At 42.9% G+C, this 18,594-nt stretch overlaps 2 protein-coding genes and 1 long non-coding RNA gene across 3 annotated transcripts in view; 2 read left to right on the forward strand and 1 right to left on the reverse strand.

The window, feature by feature from the left end:
• Nucleotides 1-735: 735 nt before the first annotated feature.
• On the reverse strand, nt 736-3,896 carry LOC143815032 (uncharacterized). Its single transcript, XR_013223670.1, has 2 exons — nt 3,790-3,896; nt 736-1,230 (listed from the first exon to the last, which is right to left on the reverse strand). It is a non-coding gene; the product is annotated as an uncharacterized LOC143815032 (long non-coding RNA).
• On the forward strand, nt 3,594-13,247 carry ZBTB21 (zinc finger and BTB domain containing 21). Its single transcript, XM_077293825.1, has 2 exons — nt 3,594-3,727; nt 6,839-13,247. The coding sequence occupies exon 2, from the start codon at nt 6,852-6,854 to the stop codon at nt 9,939-9,941; it is 3,090 nt and encodes a 1,029-aa protein (XP_077149940.1). The 5' UTR covers nt 3,594-3,727; nt 6,839-6,851; the 3' UTR covers nt 9,942-13,247.
• Nucleotides 3,607-18,594, forward strand: part of C2CD2 (C2 calcium dependent domain containing 2) — a 97,594-nt gene continuing 82,606 nt past the window's right edge. Inside the window, exon 1 of the mRNA XM_077293827.1 lies at nt 3,607-3,727. The gene's annotated coding sequence lies outside the window, so the exon portion shown is untranslated. The remainder of the gene's footprint in view (nt 3,728-18,594) is intronic.

Here is an 18,594-nt window from a genome sequence, read left to right on the forward strand (position 1 = left end):
CCTCAGAAGCAGAGGTGACTCTTGGTCTTCCTTTCCTGGAGCGTTCCTCATGCGAGAGTTTCTTTGTAGCGCTTGATGGTTTTTGCCACTGCATTTGGGGACACTTTCAAAGTTTTCCCATTTTTTCGGACTGACTGACCTTCATTTCTTAAAGTAATGATGGCCACTCGTTTTTCTTTACTTTACTGCTTTTTTGTTGCCATAATACAAATTCTAAGTCTATTCAGTAGGACTATCAGCTGTGTATCCACCAGACGTCTGCACAACACAACTGATGGTTCCCAACCCCATTTATAAGGCAAGAAATCCCACTTATTAAACCTGACAGGGCACCCTGTGAAGTGAAAACCATTCCCGGTGACTACCTCTTGAAGCTCATCAAGAGAATGCCAAGAGTGTGCAAATCAGTCAAAGCAAAAGGTGGCTACTTTGAAGAACCTAGAATATAAGACATAATTTCAGTTGTTTCACACTTTTTGTTAAGTATATAATTCCACATGTGTTAATTCATAGTTTTGATGCCTTCAGTGTGAATGTACAATTTTCATAGTCATGAAAATACAGAAAAATCTTTAAATGAGAAGGTCTGTCCAAACTTTTGGTCTTTACTGTATATGTATATATATGTTAAATATTACTAATTTTTTCCTGCTTTTTGCTTTTTTTTTCACCTGCCTAAATATTTTTACACCATTTTAGTCCCACAAGACGACCTCAAACTGAATTTTTATAAGCAATAATTTCATTCCCCATTAAGTTTTTTTCCCCCTCATTGTTCCTAACGCAACTCATCATCATACGGTGAAGGATAAAAAAAAAATAAAAGTTATGGTTCTGGGAAGTAAAAAAAGAAAAAACTGAAGAATAATAATGGAAAGTGATCGAGGCAAGAAGGGGTTAATTACATGACGATGAGGCGACGTAATGGGGACAGTGGAAAATCACAGACTGAGTTACAAAGTGGAAGGAGCGGGGCCCCCAGCAGCACAGAATCTTTAAGGAGCCGTGTGCCGAGTTTGGGGGAGGCAGTGAACCTCAGAAACGAATGAGAAAGCTTCATTTAGTGGGACCTGTCTCCTGGGTCATCGGCCAGTGGGCGGCACGATCATTAATGGCCACTGCTGAGGTTTTCCAGGACTAGGACAGGTGCATGAAGAGAACGTCCCACTGACTCCAGCGCGGGGCGAGGTCCCGGGTCCAACCCAGAAGCATCGGAAAAACATTGTGCATCTGTAACAAAGATTAACATTCTACAGAAAACAATGAAAACGTTTGTCCTTCACAGATGAGAGATTATTGTCACTAGTAATTGTGGTATCAGTCATGTGAGGTCACAGTCCTATCACTGATGTCATAGCCATGTGATACTGGGAGTGTGATGTCATAGTCATGGGATACCAGGAGTGTGATGTCATAGTGATACCGGGAGTGTGATGTCATAGTGATACCGGAAGTGTGATGTCATAGTGATACCGGGAGTGTGATGTCATAGTGATACCGGGAGTGTGATGTCATAGTGATACCGGGAGTGTGATGTCATAGTGATACCGGGAGTGTGATGTCATAGTGATACCGGGAGTGTGATGTCATAGTGATACCGGAAGTGTGATGTCATAGTGATACCGGGAGTGTGATGTCATAGTGATACCGGGAGTGTGATGTCATAGTGATACCGGGAGTGTGATGTCATAGTGATACCGGGAGTGTGATGTCATAGTGATACCGGAAGTGTGATGTCATAGTGATACCGAGAGTGTGATGTCATAGTGATACCGGGAGTGTGATGTCATAGTGATATCGGGAGTGTGATGTCATAGTGATAACAGGAGTGCGATGTCATAGTGATACCGAGAGTGCGATGTCATAGTGATACCGAGAGTGCGATGTCATAGTAATACCGAGAGTGCGATGTCATAGTGATAACAGGAGTGCGATGTCATAGTGATACCGAGAGTGCGATGTCATAGTAATACCGAGAGTGCGATGTCATAGTGATAACAGGAGTGCGATGTCATAGTGATACCGGGAGTGAATTATGTCATAGTGATACCGAGAGTGTGATGTCATAGTGATACCGAGAGTGTGATGTCATAGTGATACCGAGAGTGTGATGTCATAGTGATACCGAGAGTGATGTCATAGTGATACCGAGAGTGTGATGTCAGAGTGATACCGAGAGTGAATTATGTCATTGTGATACTGGGAGTGTGATGTCATAGTGATACCAGGAATAAGTGAAGTGACACTGATACCTGTATACATATACACACACACATACAGTACATCTCTGGGTCATCGCTCATTATCAGTACAGTCCTAGTCGGGTCCTTGTCACCCCTGAATCATTAGATAAGATCACACAATGTCATCATGTAAGGGCTGATGTGCCGCCATCATCGCCAGGGACCGGCTGTCAGAGTAACATAGTTAGGAAGGCCGAAAAAGCCGCCTGTCCGTCCAGTCTATATTCCGTCAGAATTACTCCCCAGATCTGTGTCCTTCTAAAGACCCTAAGGTTGTGTCCACGTTCAGGATTGCATCAGGATTTGGTCAGGATTTTTCATCAGTATTTGTAAGCCAAAACCAGGAGTGGGTGATAAATGAAGAAGTGGTGCATATGTTTCTTTTATACTTTTCCTCTAATTGTTCCACTCCTGGTTTTGGCTTACAAATACTGATGAAAAATCCTGACCAAATCCTGAACGTGGACACATACCCTAAGGTGCCCTGGTGGCCCCTCCGACCTGCCGGGAGGTAGTCACCACGTTACTGTTATGTCGCCATTCACACTGACTGCAAACAGCTACTGTCTCATAGGGGGAGAGCGCTGTTTGGCTGAAGCAGATCTATTCCGTGTCCCTGCGGTGCTCAGGCAGGATCTCCGCTTGCTGTCAGCGAACAAAAAGCATTTTTACAGACATAGAAAAATACTTTAAAAAAAATCTAAACTCGTGTGTCCAAGGAAACCAGGAGCCACGGCTCCCAGCACAGCTCTAAGAACCGTCACCGGGAATAATAACGAGTGCCCTGAAGAGGTTTCCATGTGCCGGCAGCAAGCGGAGAGCTGGAGACTAGAAGATGTATACTCTATAGGGGATGTAAGATTGGAAGAGAACCACAAGGCCCAGCAGTGCCGGCCCCCTCCGAAGATGTGACTGGTCTGGTAGGACTACAAGTCCCAGGACTCCCGGTGCTGAGGCCGGAACTCCCACTCCGCTCATGTAGGACCACAAGTCCCAGCAGTCCTGAGCTCCTCCTCCGCTCCCATGGACGGGCCTGGTAGGACCACAAGTCCCAGCAGTCCTGAGCTCCTCCTCCGCTCCCATGGACGGGCCTGGTAGGACCACAAGTCCCAGCAGTCCTGAGCTCCTCCTCCGCTCCCATGGACGGGCCTGGTAGGACCACAAGTCCCAGCAGTCCCGAGGCTCCTCCTCAGACATGGCGGCCGCCGATGACAATAACAATCATCACTCTCCTCAGAGCCGCGTCCAGCCCCGCCCACTTCACTGCTGACCACGCCTCCTGCACTCCCGCCCACGGCGGCCTCAGCCAATCAGAGCGGCGCACACGTGACGAGCGCTCCGTGCGATGACCTCATCTCTGGTGTGGGATGACGTCAAATTCAAGATGGATGGAATCACGGCGGCAGGAGAGCGCCGATGACATTTTGCGAATCGGAAGGTCCGGAGCCGCCGCAGACAGGCTTTTCCGGAGTCGCGCAGTAACGGTAAGTATATCTACACCCTTTCCCAGGCTGCCGTCATGCCTCCGTCGTCTCCCTGACGTAACTCTGAGGTGGTTTCTCCATCTTGCCTCTTCTTCTCCCCTCTCTCCGAGCTGCCTGTGCTCCTCCCGCCCTCCTCCACCAGCCGTCAGCTCGCCAGCCTCCTTTTCCCCCACCACACACCCTTCTATTGCTAGAACACTTATTGCGCATGCGCATGGTCTGCTAGCTAAAGAGAAAAAAATGTCTGCCGTTTGCGCCTGCGCATAAGCCATAGAACGTTATGGGCGCATGCTGGAAGCCATTCTTTGTCATGTGACACTAAACTTGTGTTCTGATTGGCTGTGTTGCCATTTTGGCGACGCCTTTTCCTTTACGTTCTTTATTACGTTTTGTCTTCTAAAAAATGGCGGCAGCTTGTTACTACTGCTTCTGGATGTAGGATGATTTTTTTTTTTCCAGCAGGTTGTAAAGCGCCTCAGTTTTTCATGAAGTAGGTGGGGCTTCTAGACAGTTCTATAGAGGTTGTCGCGTGTGGAGCTCACGTGTATTTAAAGGGACAGCTACACAATGCTAGAAAATAGTCCACTTTTTTTTTCCCCTCGTTTTGTATATAACCTCTAAGTCACAAATGTATACATACAATTACATTTATGATGGAAATTATTTTAACATATATACATTACATTGAAACCATGAACAGGTTCTTTTCCTACGGTATACTGCTGACAAGAAAGAAAACTTTGCATTCATAGTATAAATGAAAAAACACCTTTTTATGGTTTCAAAGAGTAAGAAAATGTAGAAATATTTTTTTTCTATTTGCAAACAGAAAAAAATAAAAATTATATTAATTGAAACCTCAAAAAATATTTTCTCCCATTTACACTATTGACTCAAAACAAGTAAATATATTTATTGTACAGTACTGTATGTAACCCCTTTCTCATGTACAGCACCAACCATGGAATTAATGGTGCTATATAAATAAATAATAATAATAATAATACTAATATTGTAGGTGCGTAGTGATGCTCTCTAACCTATGGGGTAAGGAGGTCTCCAGTGAAAACCTTTTATCTGTTTTCAGGATAGGTGATAACGTGTTCATCGTTGGGGGTAATGAATCCAGACGTACTGGAATGGAGCGGCAGTGCACGCACCCGACCACGGCTTCATATGTTCACATTGAGGCTGGTCCCTATGGAGAATGAATGGAGCGACAGTCAGGCATAAGTTACTGGGATAAAAGTTCTGCTGATCAGTGCAGGTCCCAGAGATCAGACCACCACAGTAAGTGATCACTAGTGATGAGCGAGTATACTCGTTACTCGAGATTTCCAGATCACGCTCAGGTGGTCTCCGAGTATTTATGACTGCTCGGAGATTTAGTTTTCATCACCGCAGCTGCATGATTTACAGCTACTAGCCAGCTTGATTACATGTGAGGATTCCCTAGCAACCAGGCAACCCCCACATGTACTTATGCTGGCTAGTAGCTGTAAATCATTCAGCTGCCGCGATGAAAACTAAATATCCAAACACTAACAAATACTCTGAGACCACCTGAGCGTGCTCTGGAAAAGCAACGAGTACACTCGCTCATCACTAGTGATCACCTGTCCTGCGGATAAGTCCTAACTAGTGATGAGCGAGCGTACTCGTTGCTTGGGTTTTCCAGAGCACGCTCGGGTGATCTCTGAGTATTTCTTAGTTTTCCTTGCCGCAGCTGCATGATTTACGGCTGCTAGACAGGCTGAATACATGTGGGAATTCCCTAACAAACAGGCAGCCCCGACATGTACTCAGGCTGTCTAGCAGCCGTAAATCATGCAGCTGAGGTGATGAAAACGAATTCTCCGAGCACATCCAAATACTCGAGCGTGCTCTGGAAAACCCAAGCAACGAGTACACTCGCTCATCACTAGTTCTAACTTGTTTTCCTTGGACAAACGCCTGTAACGCAGAGATGGACATGCTGATTTACGGTTATACAATAAAAATCCCTGCTGTTGGGAGTTCACAGATTACAGGTTGTCCCAGACTTTGATCTTGATAATCATTACTTAAGCTAAGAATTCAGTATCAGATTAGTGGGGTTCTGACCAGGGCTGTGGAGTCAGTAAGCTAAACCTCCGACTCCTCAATTTCCCGGACTCCCGTCTCCACAGCACTGGTCACTACTGAGCAAGTGCATAAAGTGCAGCACAGATTCATCTCCTCTAAAAGCCCAGATCCTCACATCAGGAACAGAACAGACATTTATAGGACATTTCATAACTTTCCCAAGTTCTTATGAAAACATTTACAGCACATCCTGCACTGAACCCAATTTATTATATATTGTCTGAGTAGGTTCATTTTTTACCTACTCCACCAAAATAGGCTCCACAGTCCTGGTTCTGACTCAGCAGATTGAAGGCATTGCTTTTCCACTGATCGCCAGGCAGGGAGTGTTGTACCTAGTATTTTTTTAATTTTTTGTCTGCATCATGTAGAATAATTATCCATGAAAAGAATAAACTTGTTAATTGTTCTTGCAGTTTGGCCTCCTTTTACGGGACTGAGCCTCATGCTTATCCATTGCACATTTGCAACAGATATCTGTCTGACTGTGTGCCTCCTTTTGTAAGGGCTTGTGGATTTTTTTTTTTTCCATAGGAAAATATGTGACGTGTAATATCAATGTCGAATCATCCATTATACAGTGTATCGTTTAGATGGACAGTAGCAAACTTTTGGGGGTTGTATATTAATCCCAGGTCAGTAATAGAGACCTGTCAGAATACGAGGGGAGAATTAGTTCACCCAGTGTTCTTGACCCGAAAAATCGATTTTTCTTCCCAGTATGATCCAACGGCCATCAAAAATTAAAATTGGCCAGATTTTATTACTATAGAGCAGTGGTTTCCAACCCGTTACTCTACATCTCCCATAAATGCCTGAGAGAGGAACAGCCCTTTAACGATGTCTCGTGTTCTGGCTGACATCTGTATATGCAATTTGCACATCGGGAGGTGAGCGGTGTCTGATGATCCCTTTTAATTAGTTCACTGTAACCTGGTGGAAATCCATATACCAATCTGATTTTTGTTTTTTTGTTTTCCTTTTCAGGTCAGTCTTGACAATGGACAGACTCTTACATTACATAAATCCAGCTCACTCCATCTCTATACTGAGCGCTTTAAACGAAGAGCGTCTGAAAGGTCAACTCTGCGACGTTCTTCTGATTGTCGGGGACCAAAAATTTCGAGCCCATAAAAATGTCTTGGCTGCCAGCAGCGAATATTTCCACAGCCTCTTCATGGATAAAAACAACGAGGCTCAAAATGTCTTTCAGCTGGACTTCTGCGAGGCTGACGCCTTCGACACCGTGTTGAACTACATTTACTCCTCCTCCTTGTTTGCGGAGAAGGGAAGTCTCGCAGCCATTCAAGAACTAGGCTACAGTTTGGGCATCAGCTTTCTCACAAATATCCTTTCCAAAACTCCTCAAGCACCATTTTCTTCTCGCAGAAAGCCAGGGCACTACGAAGAAGATGATGATAATGGAGCCCAGCAAAGAAGCGTCATAGTCTGTCAGAATAAAGAGACACAAAACAAAGACACTGGTAGTCTACACCATGATAAAAGCCAGGTGTCGAGGCCGTCGTTTTCTTCAGGAAGATCGAGTTCTGCTAGACATCATATACGAACCTCCGATTCACTTTCCGGCTTTTTCGCTTCTGAACGGCGGTGGCAAGGGGCCTCCAACTCAGGGGAGCAAACTGGTTCGTCGAGAAGAAAAGGCTTTCCGCACCAAAAAACTTTTGAAGATAATGACGACGGTAATGAAGACCACCCTTCCCCTTCCGGTATATCAAGGGGAAGTCTGACGGAGTTGTACAAGAGAAAAACGGCAACACCATCTCTCAGCTCAACAGAGTCTTCTTTTTCGATACCAAAAACGGAAATTGAGAGTCCACAAATTAAAGAGGAAGACGATGACATGATGTATTATCAAGGGGCTTCAGCGCCTCCTGCTATCCCTTCAAAACAACAGATTGATCGCAGCGGTCCTCTTGTTAAAAGTCTCTTGAGAAGATCACTTTCTATGGATAGCCCAGTTCCAGCTTACTCACAAGCCGCCGATTTTCACTCCTCTAAAGAGACAACCAGTTTTAAGCGGACCTCAAAAGAGGAGGTGCCAAGTGGGATGTCCCGTAGGCACATATTAAAAGGAATCATCGACAGAGGCAAGGATAAATCTTTAGATCTCATAAGGCCCAACGCAACATATCCCGTGGCGACAGATCTGGAAAAAGATATTCACATAAAAGCCGAGCCTGGTAGCCCTGTGTCGGAGCAGTCGGAGATATTTCAGGTTACAGTGGGGGATCAAGCACAAAATAGACCTGTTAACCTGGAGGAACCAACCCCTATAAGCAGGCTTAATAAAAGAAAGTTCCAAGGTGATAGGAGACTCGTGCCCAGAAGAATAAAACTGAAAGAAAGTAATTCTCTAGAGCCGGACAGTAACATGTTACCCGGAACCACAGCAGTCGATGGTTTTTCTGATTCCGACGATAGTCATGAAATGAGCATCGCGTTACCAGAAATGCACCATGACAAAAAGTTTAAATGCAAACATTGCCTTAAAGTTTTCCGATCGACCGCCGGTCTGAACCGTCACATGAACATGTACCACAATCCTGAGAAACCTTACTCTTGCGACATTTGCTTTAAAAGGTTCCACACTAACTTTAAAGTGTGGACCCACTGTCAAACGCAGCACGGGATAGTGAAGAACCCGTCACCCGCTTCAAGCACACAGACCGTTCTAGATGAAAAATTCCAAAGGAAGCTAATAGACATTGTAAGAGAAAGGGAAATTAAAAAAGCACTTATCTATAAACTGCGAAGAAGCAAAACAAGCTTTCCTGGATTGGCAAGCAGCCAAGCACAAGCCCTGAAACGAAGCCTCAGATCAAGAACCAAATCGGCTTACACCTGCACCTACTGCGGGAAGTCGTATCGTTTCTTATCTCAGTTCACGCAGCACTGCAAAATGCATCCAGGGGAGAAATCTCCATATGGCAGCAAACATCTTAGGCCCATAGCGCCATCCCTTCCAAAGAGTCCTGAAGAAAGTAAAGAGATATTTCGATGCAGGCATTGCAACCTAAAGTTGTCTTCATATATCGAACAGGGGAATCACGAGAGAATGTGTAGAAACGCGACTCTCTGTCCGTACTGCAGCCTTCGATTTGCTACTCCAGAACTTAAAAATGAACACGATGCAAAGTGCGAGTATAAGAAGCTTACATGTCTAGAATGTATGAGAACATTTAAGTCTTCTTTTAGTGTTTGGCGTCATCAAGTGGAAGTTCACAACCAAAACACAATGGCCCCAACAGAAAACTTTTCATTACCAATGATTGACCACAATGGTGCCATCAACAGTACTCCGAGGCTGCAGCCTTTACCCGAACCTAGTCAGGGAAATGACTTTCTAACATCGAAGGATGACGGTGTCTACAGCGACTCTTCTGAACACATCAACTACGATTCAGAGGACTCCACTTGTATTCCCGAAGATCTTAGTGTTTCTAAACAATTCAACGTTAAGATCAAGGAAGAACCTTCAGATGAAATGGAAGACGGCTCAGAAGCCCTGTACGATCAGAAAGAAGATGTGACCACCCCCGAGCATGGCGTGTGGTCTTGTGAAAAATGTGGCAAAATCTTTACAGTTCACAAGCAACTCGAGCGTCATCAAGAACTCCTGTGCTCGGTCAAACCTTTCATCTGCCACGTATGCAACAAAGCCTTCAGGACGAATTTTCGACTTTGGAGTCACTTTCAGTCTCATATGGCGCAGGGAGAAGAATCGTCTTTCAGAGAACCAGAAAGGGGTGCTCCCGTAAGTTCTCCATCCCCACCGCCTCCACCACCCCCACCGCCTCCACCACCACCACCACCACTATCTCCTCCTCCTCTCCCAATTCTACCACCTCCACCTCCTCTCAAAATGCACCTCGTAGAACCGGAGCGATTCAAAGTCGAGAAATCAAGCCCCGTAGAAAAAATGTTTGCTCCCCAGGAGTCGGATACTCTTTTCTATCACGCTCCACCCCTGTCGGCCCTTACTTTTAAGCGACAGTTCATGTGTAAACTGTGTCATAGGACCTTTAAAACCGCCTTCAGTTTATGGAGTCATGAACAGACACACAACTGAATCTTTGGTGCTAGAATAAAGTCATGCATTTTTTTTTTTTTCTGGTGGAGTTGGGCTAACCATTCCTAGCCGAAATAAGACACTAGGTATCTATCTCTAGTCGTGTTCATAAAGGACTTTAATCCTTGATTCTCATTCTCCCGTTACGTGGCCTGAAGTCCACCAATACATCTTTTAGCTTCCCCTTTCGACTTGGATACCCTTTTCGATTGGCGTGTGATCCTCCTACTCCATCATAAAGGTTTTCGAGTTTCATCTTTTTTCTTTCGGAGACTTTGGTTTTGACTTTTGTGAATATCTCTTTACTGGAACTAATTTTCATGAACTGGTTACGGACAATGACCCGATCTGTTACCTTATTTAGCAATAATCAATAAAGGAACCTCACTTCAGACAGGACAAGTTTGTCCTACAATAATTGTTGGAGGTGGCTGGATGCCTCTTAGGTTAGCGACGATAGTAGTCTATTGTGACCGAACCTAGATCATTGTAACTGACCAATACAATGATAGCTCTTCTTTTTGTAGTCGGCCATTGTGATAGATGAGAACAAAGGTCTTCATTTTACTGTAAACTCTTTGTACGAGAAGACCTCTGTAGGAAAACATTTGCTTTAGAAAATAGGTGAATTTTTCTTTTTTTCCGTAGCTGAAATCCCAGGTCAATTGACACAATAGCAGCAGTTTCGCCTTTCTCTGACAACAAAGTTGCCGTTTTATATTTTTTTTTTCCCGTAGCACAATTTACAATCTTCATATTCCCACCGGGGGACTGATCAGGCCCAAAGACTTTGCCATGTGTGAGTGTGAGCTAATGCTTTTTTTTGTTTGTTTGTTTTGTGGAAGAAATTTCAGAACTGGAATTGAGTTTTCGCCATAAAAAAAAATGAGTCTTGAGGCAAAATATAGAAAAGCACAATATTTTGAAGGTTTCCCTTCCAATTTTTTTTACATGGTTCTAGATAAATACATGCCAATGACTACTGGAAGATGATATTTTCTTTTGAATAGGTTGGAAATGAGATGGGTTTTCTTCTTGAAGTTCAATAATTAGCAAAAAAAAAAGTTTTGAAATTGTTCCAATTTGTCGAAGACATGAAAAGTAGGACCCTCGTTATTGCTGTAGGCAAGATTCTTTTTGTAGCAAAGGCTGGTAATTTTAGGAGGGTGTTTAATTGTAGCCCATGGCGCCATGCTAGAAAAAAAGTTTCATGGGTGGGGACTTACAAAATGGTGCTGAATTAAGAGGCCAAATTCAGTGTAGTGCAGGCTGGTGACACGGATGAAGGCTTCTTAAGAATAGACTCGCATGTACTTCTATCTCCTAGTCCTTACAAGAACTGACTGGCGCCTTTTTATAGGTAGAGACAATTATGGAACGGTCTCCGTTGGCAATCTGAACTCCTGTTCCCTTCAAAGCGTCGGTAGATTAAAGGGGGGTCCACAGGATACGCCATAAAAGTCCGATAGAGGCGATTCCCCTACTGTCACCCACATTCGGCAGTGCACAGCCCTCTCCATTTCCGATAGGGGCACCTCTATTGGACATTAATGACATATCTTGTGGATGGAATTAAACATTTTATGTAGAAACAAGAAGGAAGATCACTGAGGCTTCTTTTCCATTAACAAAATTTATGTAAGGCCTGGCCCACCGTGGGTATGAGGAAGTAATGTCCGACTTTAGTGTAGAAGAAAGCAAGTTGTTCTAGTGGAATTCCTGAAACAAAAAAAATAAAATAAATAAGTGATATCCAACTATATAGGAATAAACACCTCGTACACACGGTGCGACGTGATGGAACGACAGAAAAAAAAAAAACTAATGTGGCATTTTATGGAATGGCAGGCTAAAAGGGCTACAGTAAGTGCCCATATTGATATTCTAATCCATCTTCAAGGTGTCCAGACATAGAAGTTGGCCGATTTCGGTGGGATTGGCCACTATGTGACTCGTGTTGTCCTCCTTACTTGTTAGGCACATTTTTCAGGGAGCTATAATTCAGTCGCCCAAACTAAGATGATTTTGACAGCGGCTCTTAGTGATCGACCGAGCCGAGTGTTCCTGTGTACAGGCGAATCGTGAGAGATGGCTGGGAACCGATCGATCATTTGGCTGACGGCTATCTACTATGTATGCCCAGATGTGGAGGTGAACCTAGGAAGCCCTGTTGCACTTAAAGGTATTGTCTAATAAGCCCAATTTAAAAAGCTGTGAAGGCGATCAGCTGATTTTGTTTAATGAAGAAGTATTGTGGCAGTCATTAAGACGAGCCGTCCTCGTAAAATACAGGAAAGGCACAAGCCCTCCACGACGGGTAATTGCGCTCCATCCTTACAGAAACGTCTCGAGCAGAACCGGCCTTGTCTTCTGACTTGCTTCATTCAATTCCCACTTAACTCGCCTGTTATGAAGAAATGTTGCGTTGGTTTGTAGGACTGCTTCGGAGGACCAGTCGCGTAGATTTATTTTAACCTTTCTAGGATACCAGACTGTAATTCTTGGAATTAACTTTTTTTTTTTTTTTATTACCCTTCAGATTTATTAAGGGAAGGGGACTCCACTTTATGTATTCACGCAGTTTGATAAAATTGGTCCCCTGGAGTAGGAATAAGACCCTTGTAGAGACGCACTATCGATGGACAAGCTGATTTTTAAAGATCGAATCTAAACAAAAAGCAAAATAACAACCGCTTAAGGCTATGTTCACACATTGCAAAAAACAACTTGTTCCTAGCGGATTTTATTGGCTTAGGATTTCACCCTGCTCTGTTCACGAAATATTGAATAGTAGAAAGGCCGCAAAGAAAATTTGCACGAGAATGAAAATGCTGCAGATTTGATATTTGCACTAATGCTTTCAACATCATGCAGATTTTTATTTTTTTGCTGCAACATGTGACTGGGATTTTTTTTTTGGGAAAAACCCCCTAACATATGCTTGTACTCTCTCTTGCGTTTCCGCAACGTGTGAACTTGGCATTAGGATGCATTCATACGATTGTGCAGTGCCCGTATTTTACAGTCTACTTTTTATGTGACGGACACAATTTTTTTTTTTCAAATCGTTTTTTTTATGTTTTTTTAAAGAAGACTAAAATTTTCTTTGGCTGTTTTTTTTTTGTTTTTTTTGTGGTCGGCCTTAACACAGATGGGAAAATACGGCTGCTATGTGACCGTGTGAACGCTCCTTTGCCAAGATTACTGACCCGAGAAGATTTATAGTAGACAGTACTGATCTCCATAATTGTAGTGAATGTTGCAGCCAGAGGTGTATGATATATATATATATATATATATATATATATATATATATATATATATATATATATATATATATATATATATATATATATATATATATATACAGTTAGGTCCATATATATTTGGACAGAGACAACATTTTTCTAATTTTGGTTATAGACATTACCACAATGAATTTTAACCAAAACAATTCAGATGCAGTTGAAGTTCAGACTTTCAGCTTTCATTTGAGGGTATCCACATTAAAATTGGATGAAGGGTTAAGGAGTTTCAGCTACTTAACATGTGCCACCCTGTTTTTAAAGGGACCAAAAGTAATTGGACAGATTCAATAATTTTAAATGAAATGTTCATTTTTAATACTTGGTTGAAAACCCTTTGTTGGCAATGACTGCCTGAAGTCTTGAACTCATGGACATCACCAGACGCTGTGTTTCCTCCTTTTTGATGCTCTGCCAGGGCTTCACTGCGGTGGTTTTCAGTTGCTGATTGTTTGTGGCCTTTCTGTCTGAAGTTTAGTCTTTAACAAGTGAAATGCTGCTCAATTGGGTTGAGATCAGGTGACTGACTTGGCCATTCAAGAATATTCCACTTCTTTGCTTTAATAAACTCCTGGGTTTCTTTGGCTTTATGTTTTGGGTCATTGTCCATCTGTAGGATGAAACGACGACCGATCAGTTTGGCTGCATTTGGCTGGATCTGAGCACACAGTATGGCGGCTCTGAAGACCTCAGAATTCATTCCTGTGTCACATCATCCATAAACACTAGTGACCCAGTGCCACTGGCAGCCATGCATGCCCAAGCCATCACACTGCCTCCGCCGTGTTTTACAGATGATGTGGTATGCTTTGGATCATGAGCTGTACCACGCCTTCGCCATACTTTTCTCTTTCCATCATTCTGGTAGAGGTTGATCTTGGTTTCATCTGTCCAAAGAATGTTCTTCCAGAACTGTGCTGGCTTTTTTAGATGTTTTTTAGCCTTTTTCCTCTTGATGCTTATGAGTGGCTGCACCGTGCAGTGAACCCTCTGTATTTACTTTCATGCAGTCTTCTCTTTATGGTAGATTTGGATATTGATACCCCGACCTCCTGGAGAGTGTTGGTCACTTGGTCGGCTGTTGTGAAGGGGTTTCTCTTCACCATGGAGATTATTCTGCGATCATCCACCACTGTTGTCTTCCGTGGGCGCCCAGGTCTTTTTGCATTGATGAGTTCACCAGTGCTTGCTTTCTTTCTGAGGATGTACCAAACTGTAGATTTTGCCACTCCTAATATTGTAGCAATTTCTCGGATGGGTTTTTTCTGTTTTCGCAGCTTAAGGATGGCTTGTTTCACCTGCATGGAGAGCTCCTTTGACCACATGTTTACTTCATAGGAAAACCTTCCAAATGCAAGCACCACACCTCAAATCAGCTCCAGGCCTTTTATCTGCTTAATTGAGAATTACATAACAAAGGGATGGCCCACACCTGTCCATGAAATAGCCTTGGAGTCAATTGTCCAATTACTTTTGGTCCCTTTAAAACAGGGTGGCACATGTTAAGGAGCTGAAACTCCTAAATCCTTCATCCAATTTTAATGTGGATACCCTCAAATGAAAGCTGAAAGTCTGAACTTCAACTGCATCTGAATTGTTTTGTTTAAAATTCATTGTGGTAATGTCCATAACCAAAATTAGAAAAATGTTGTCTCTGTCCAAATATATATGGACCTAACTATATATATATATATATATATATATATATATATATATATATATATATATATATTAAAAAAAACTTAAAGGGCAGCTCCATAAGTAGGCTAAAAGATGTCAGCTAGAATAGATAGTGTTGTCCCATAACCGTCCTCTATCGGCTGTCATAAAAGACTTGAGACCGGATTAGTACCCAGAGCCAGCAGAAGTAACCATTGCAAAGTAGTAAACCTAACAATAAAAAACTCACAAACGTCCCACCTTTTCGAAATTGAGCTGGATAAGTTATGTATCGTTCTAGACCTCTTCCCGGTGATTCTGTAATATATGTTTGTATTTGTGCAAATATTGATCTATCAGGTTTATATTAAACAAATTAATATCACCTAATTGTTCAGAATTTCCCGGTTAACGAAACTATTTTGTAATTAACTCGTTTGAATAAAACAAAATTTAAAGAAGGAATTTTATTTTATTGTATTGTTTTCTCCTGGTTGTTCTATACGCTAAGTAGCAATTATTTGTGAAGTGTTAAAGAAATGATACATGATTTTTAATTATTTTAAAAAGCATAAATCTGAAAATTGTGAGATGCATTTGTTTTCAGCCCCTTGTTATATAAACTGATGCTCCTAAATAAAATCCTGAGTGACCAATCTCCTCCAGAAGTTGCATAATTAGTAAATTAAGTCCACCTGAGTGTAATTTCTAGTCAGTATAACTACAACTGTTCCGTGAAGGCCTCAGAGGTTTGAGAACATTGTGACATAATGAAAACCAAGGAGCACACCAGACAGGTCAGGGATAAAGTTGTGGAGAAGAATAAATCAGGGTTAAGTTATAAAAAAAAAAGTAGCCCCCAGCTCTGAACATCTCATTGAGCCACTGTTCAATCCATCTTCTAAAAATTTAAGGAGTATGGCCCAACTGCAAACCTACCAAGACATGGCCAACCGCCTAAACTGAGATCATAAGCTGCTCGCCAGTAATTAAAGAAGCAGCCAAGAGGCCCATGGTCACTATGGAGGAGCTGCTGAGATCTACAGCTCAGATGGGAGAATCTGTGCACAGGACAACTATTAGTCATATACTCCACAAATCTGGCCTTTATAGAAGACGGACAAGAAGAAAGACATTTTTGAAAGGAAGTGATAAGAAGCCCCGTTTGCAAAAAGTCATGTAGTGCACAGAGCTAGCATGTGGAAGAAGGTGCTCCGGTCAGATAAGACCAAAGGAGAACTTTTTGGGCTTAATGCAAAGCGTTATGTGTGGGAGAAAACTAACACTGCACATCACCCTGAAAACACCATCCCCAACATCACACATGGTGGTGGCAGCATCATGCTGTGGGGAGGCTTTTCTTAAGCAGGGGCAGGGAAGCTGGTTAGAGTTGATGGGAAGATGGAGCTAAATACAGGCAGTCCTGAAGGAAAACCTGTTAGAGGCTGCAAAAGATTTAAAACTGGGGTGTAGGTTCACCTTCCAGCAGGACAGCGATCCTAAATATCCTGCCAGAGCTGCAATGGATGGATTAAGTCACCGTCCAGACTGAAATCCCAGTTAAAATCTGAGACAAGACATGTAAATGGCCGATCAGATGTCTCCATCCAATCTCACAGAGCGAGTGTGCAGAGAAGAAGGGTCAAAAATGTCACCTCTAGATGTGCAAAGCTGGTAGAGACAGACCCCAAAAGACTGCAGCAGCAAGTTCGGCGAAAGGTGCTCCTACAAAGTGTTGACCCAGGGGGTCTGAATACTAATGCGCTTCAATTTTCAGATTTAGATTTTTTTAAAATATTTAGAAAGCCCCGTATCATTTCCTTTTGAAGTTTGTGGCTGTGACGTGAAAAAAATGTGGAAACGTTCACGTGGTATGAATACTTTTTCAAATCACTGTATATTAGGCATTCACAGGCATGCTGTATATGGGATTAGGAATAATCCGGGGTCTATGCTCCTGTTCATGCTTGGTGCTGTCACCCCCGGTATGTTCTCCTACATGACGTGCCTCCATCTTCCTGCTCTGTGTATACACTGAGCGCGTACTCGTGCTGCGTGCCTGGAGTTCCTGAAAGTTTTATCATCCTCGGTCACTACATGAAGGAATCCTGGCTGCAGTGACCTCGTCACCATCAAGCTCTTATACTGCGCTACCTTACAGGGGGATATATGGCGTCTCTGTAAGAAAGACCACCAATGTGTGACTCCTGGTGGTCTCGCCTCTGCGATCACTGCAATCATCCGTTTTACATCATGAGTGATACTGATTAGTGAGTGTTTCTCCTTCATAAAACTAAAGGTTCCTTGGGTCCGAGACATATGTCCGAGACGAGCCCGATGGGAGACAAGTCCAGAGACCCTGCAGGCCATGGGAGAACGTTCTGCCCACGAAGCAACATGTTTTTAATGGGGAAAGCGGAGAAACCTGCTGCTATGACGGTGGCTTATCTCCTGGGAAATTAACAAAGATCAAGATGTGTAATTCCTGATACTTCGAGGTTTACTCATGCCTTAGTGATACTTTTTATTGCTCCACCCTGCTATATTCAGCGCTTACAATTGCACCTACATTGTCAAGTTCTCCACCTAAGCCTCCAAAAATCCTGATTAATAAACAATGAAGACCTTTCTTCTTTCCACAGCACAGTGCCAACTAAACTTAAAAGTTGAACAACAAAAATTTGAATGCAATATTATATACTTTATAGGTTTCACAGTTGTTTTTTTTCTGATAGAGATATAAAGAATATCTTGCTAGTTACCTGGGGCCACCACTAGAGGGAGCTGAGGAGCCCATTGTACACAATTCACACAGTGAGCTCCTTCTAGTGGTGACACCTGGCAGCCAACAAGTTCTTACTGCTCTGTAATTCTATTTTTATTCGGTTTTTTGGGGGGCTGTTGTTTAGCACGTTATATATGTAAAAAAAAAAAAAGGGATGACCAAAGAGTGTGGCAATTTGCACTAAAAGCTAGTTATTCATAATATAGGAGGTTCGTCTTACAACATGTGTTCAGCCGCTCTCCTCGAGACTATCCTCTGCTCATAACTGTGACCCCCACGTGAAGGTGGATTCCTGGCCAGGGGTATTAATAAGCGGACGCCCACCTGTGATTACTAAATATCTGCAGTGTAACGTTTCGTCGTCTTCTAAGCCCGAGAATAGAATTGTCACCTTTTCCTAATTAATGACCGTCTGTCTAATTATTATGAGCTTCATTCCTTATGGACACATTCCCCTGGAAGTAATCCACTGACATCTGCCATCATCTACAGGCCAGTCATTTATTATTGTGCGTGTAACCCCTTGTCAGCCTGATAGATGCGAGATATATACTCCTCAACATTGAAATTGCAACACCAAGAAGGAAAAGTCATGGAATGATGAAAATCTCAGGATGGAGACATTAAACGATGAAATATAAATAACCAAATTATCAATAAATCTGGATTTATTCAGTATTGAGTATGAGAACACAGAAATCCCCACACTTACAGCCTTGGTTGCTGTCACTGGGATTATTAATGGTCGTCTAATGAATGTTCTGCGCTTGGATAACAAAATCATCAAGATCCACTGCTGGCAGCTCCTATGTAATTGCTGATCACTGACGTCCCAGATGTGCTCGATGGGAGACAAGTCTGGAGACGCTGCAGCCATTGGAGCAACTTAAGGCCACGCAGGCGG

This window comes from Ranitomeya variabilis, chromosome 3 (genome assembly GCF_051348905.1).
Source record: "Ranitomeya variabilis isolate aRanVar5 chromosome 3, aRanVar5.hap1, whole genome shotgun sequence".
Taxonomy (NCBI): domain Eukaryota; kingdom Metazoa; phylum Chordata; class Amphibia; order Anura; family Dendrobatidae; genus Ranitomeya; species Ranitomeya variabilis.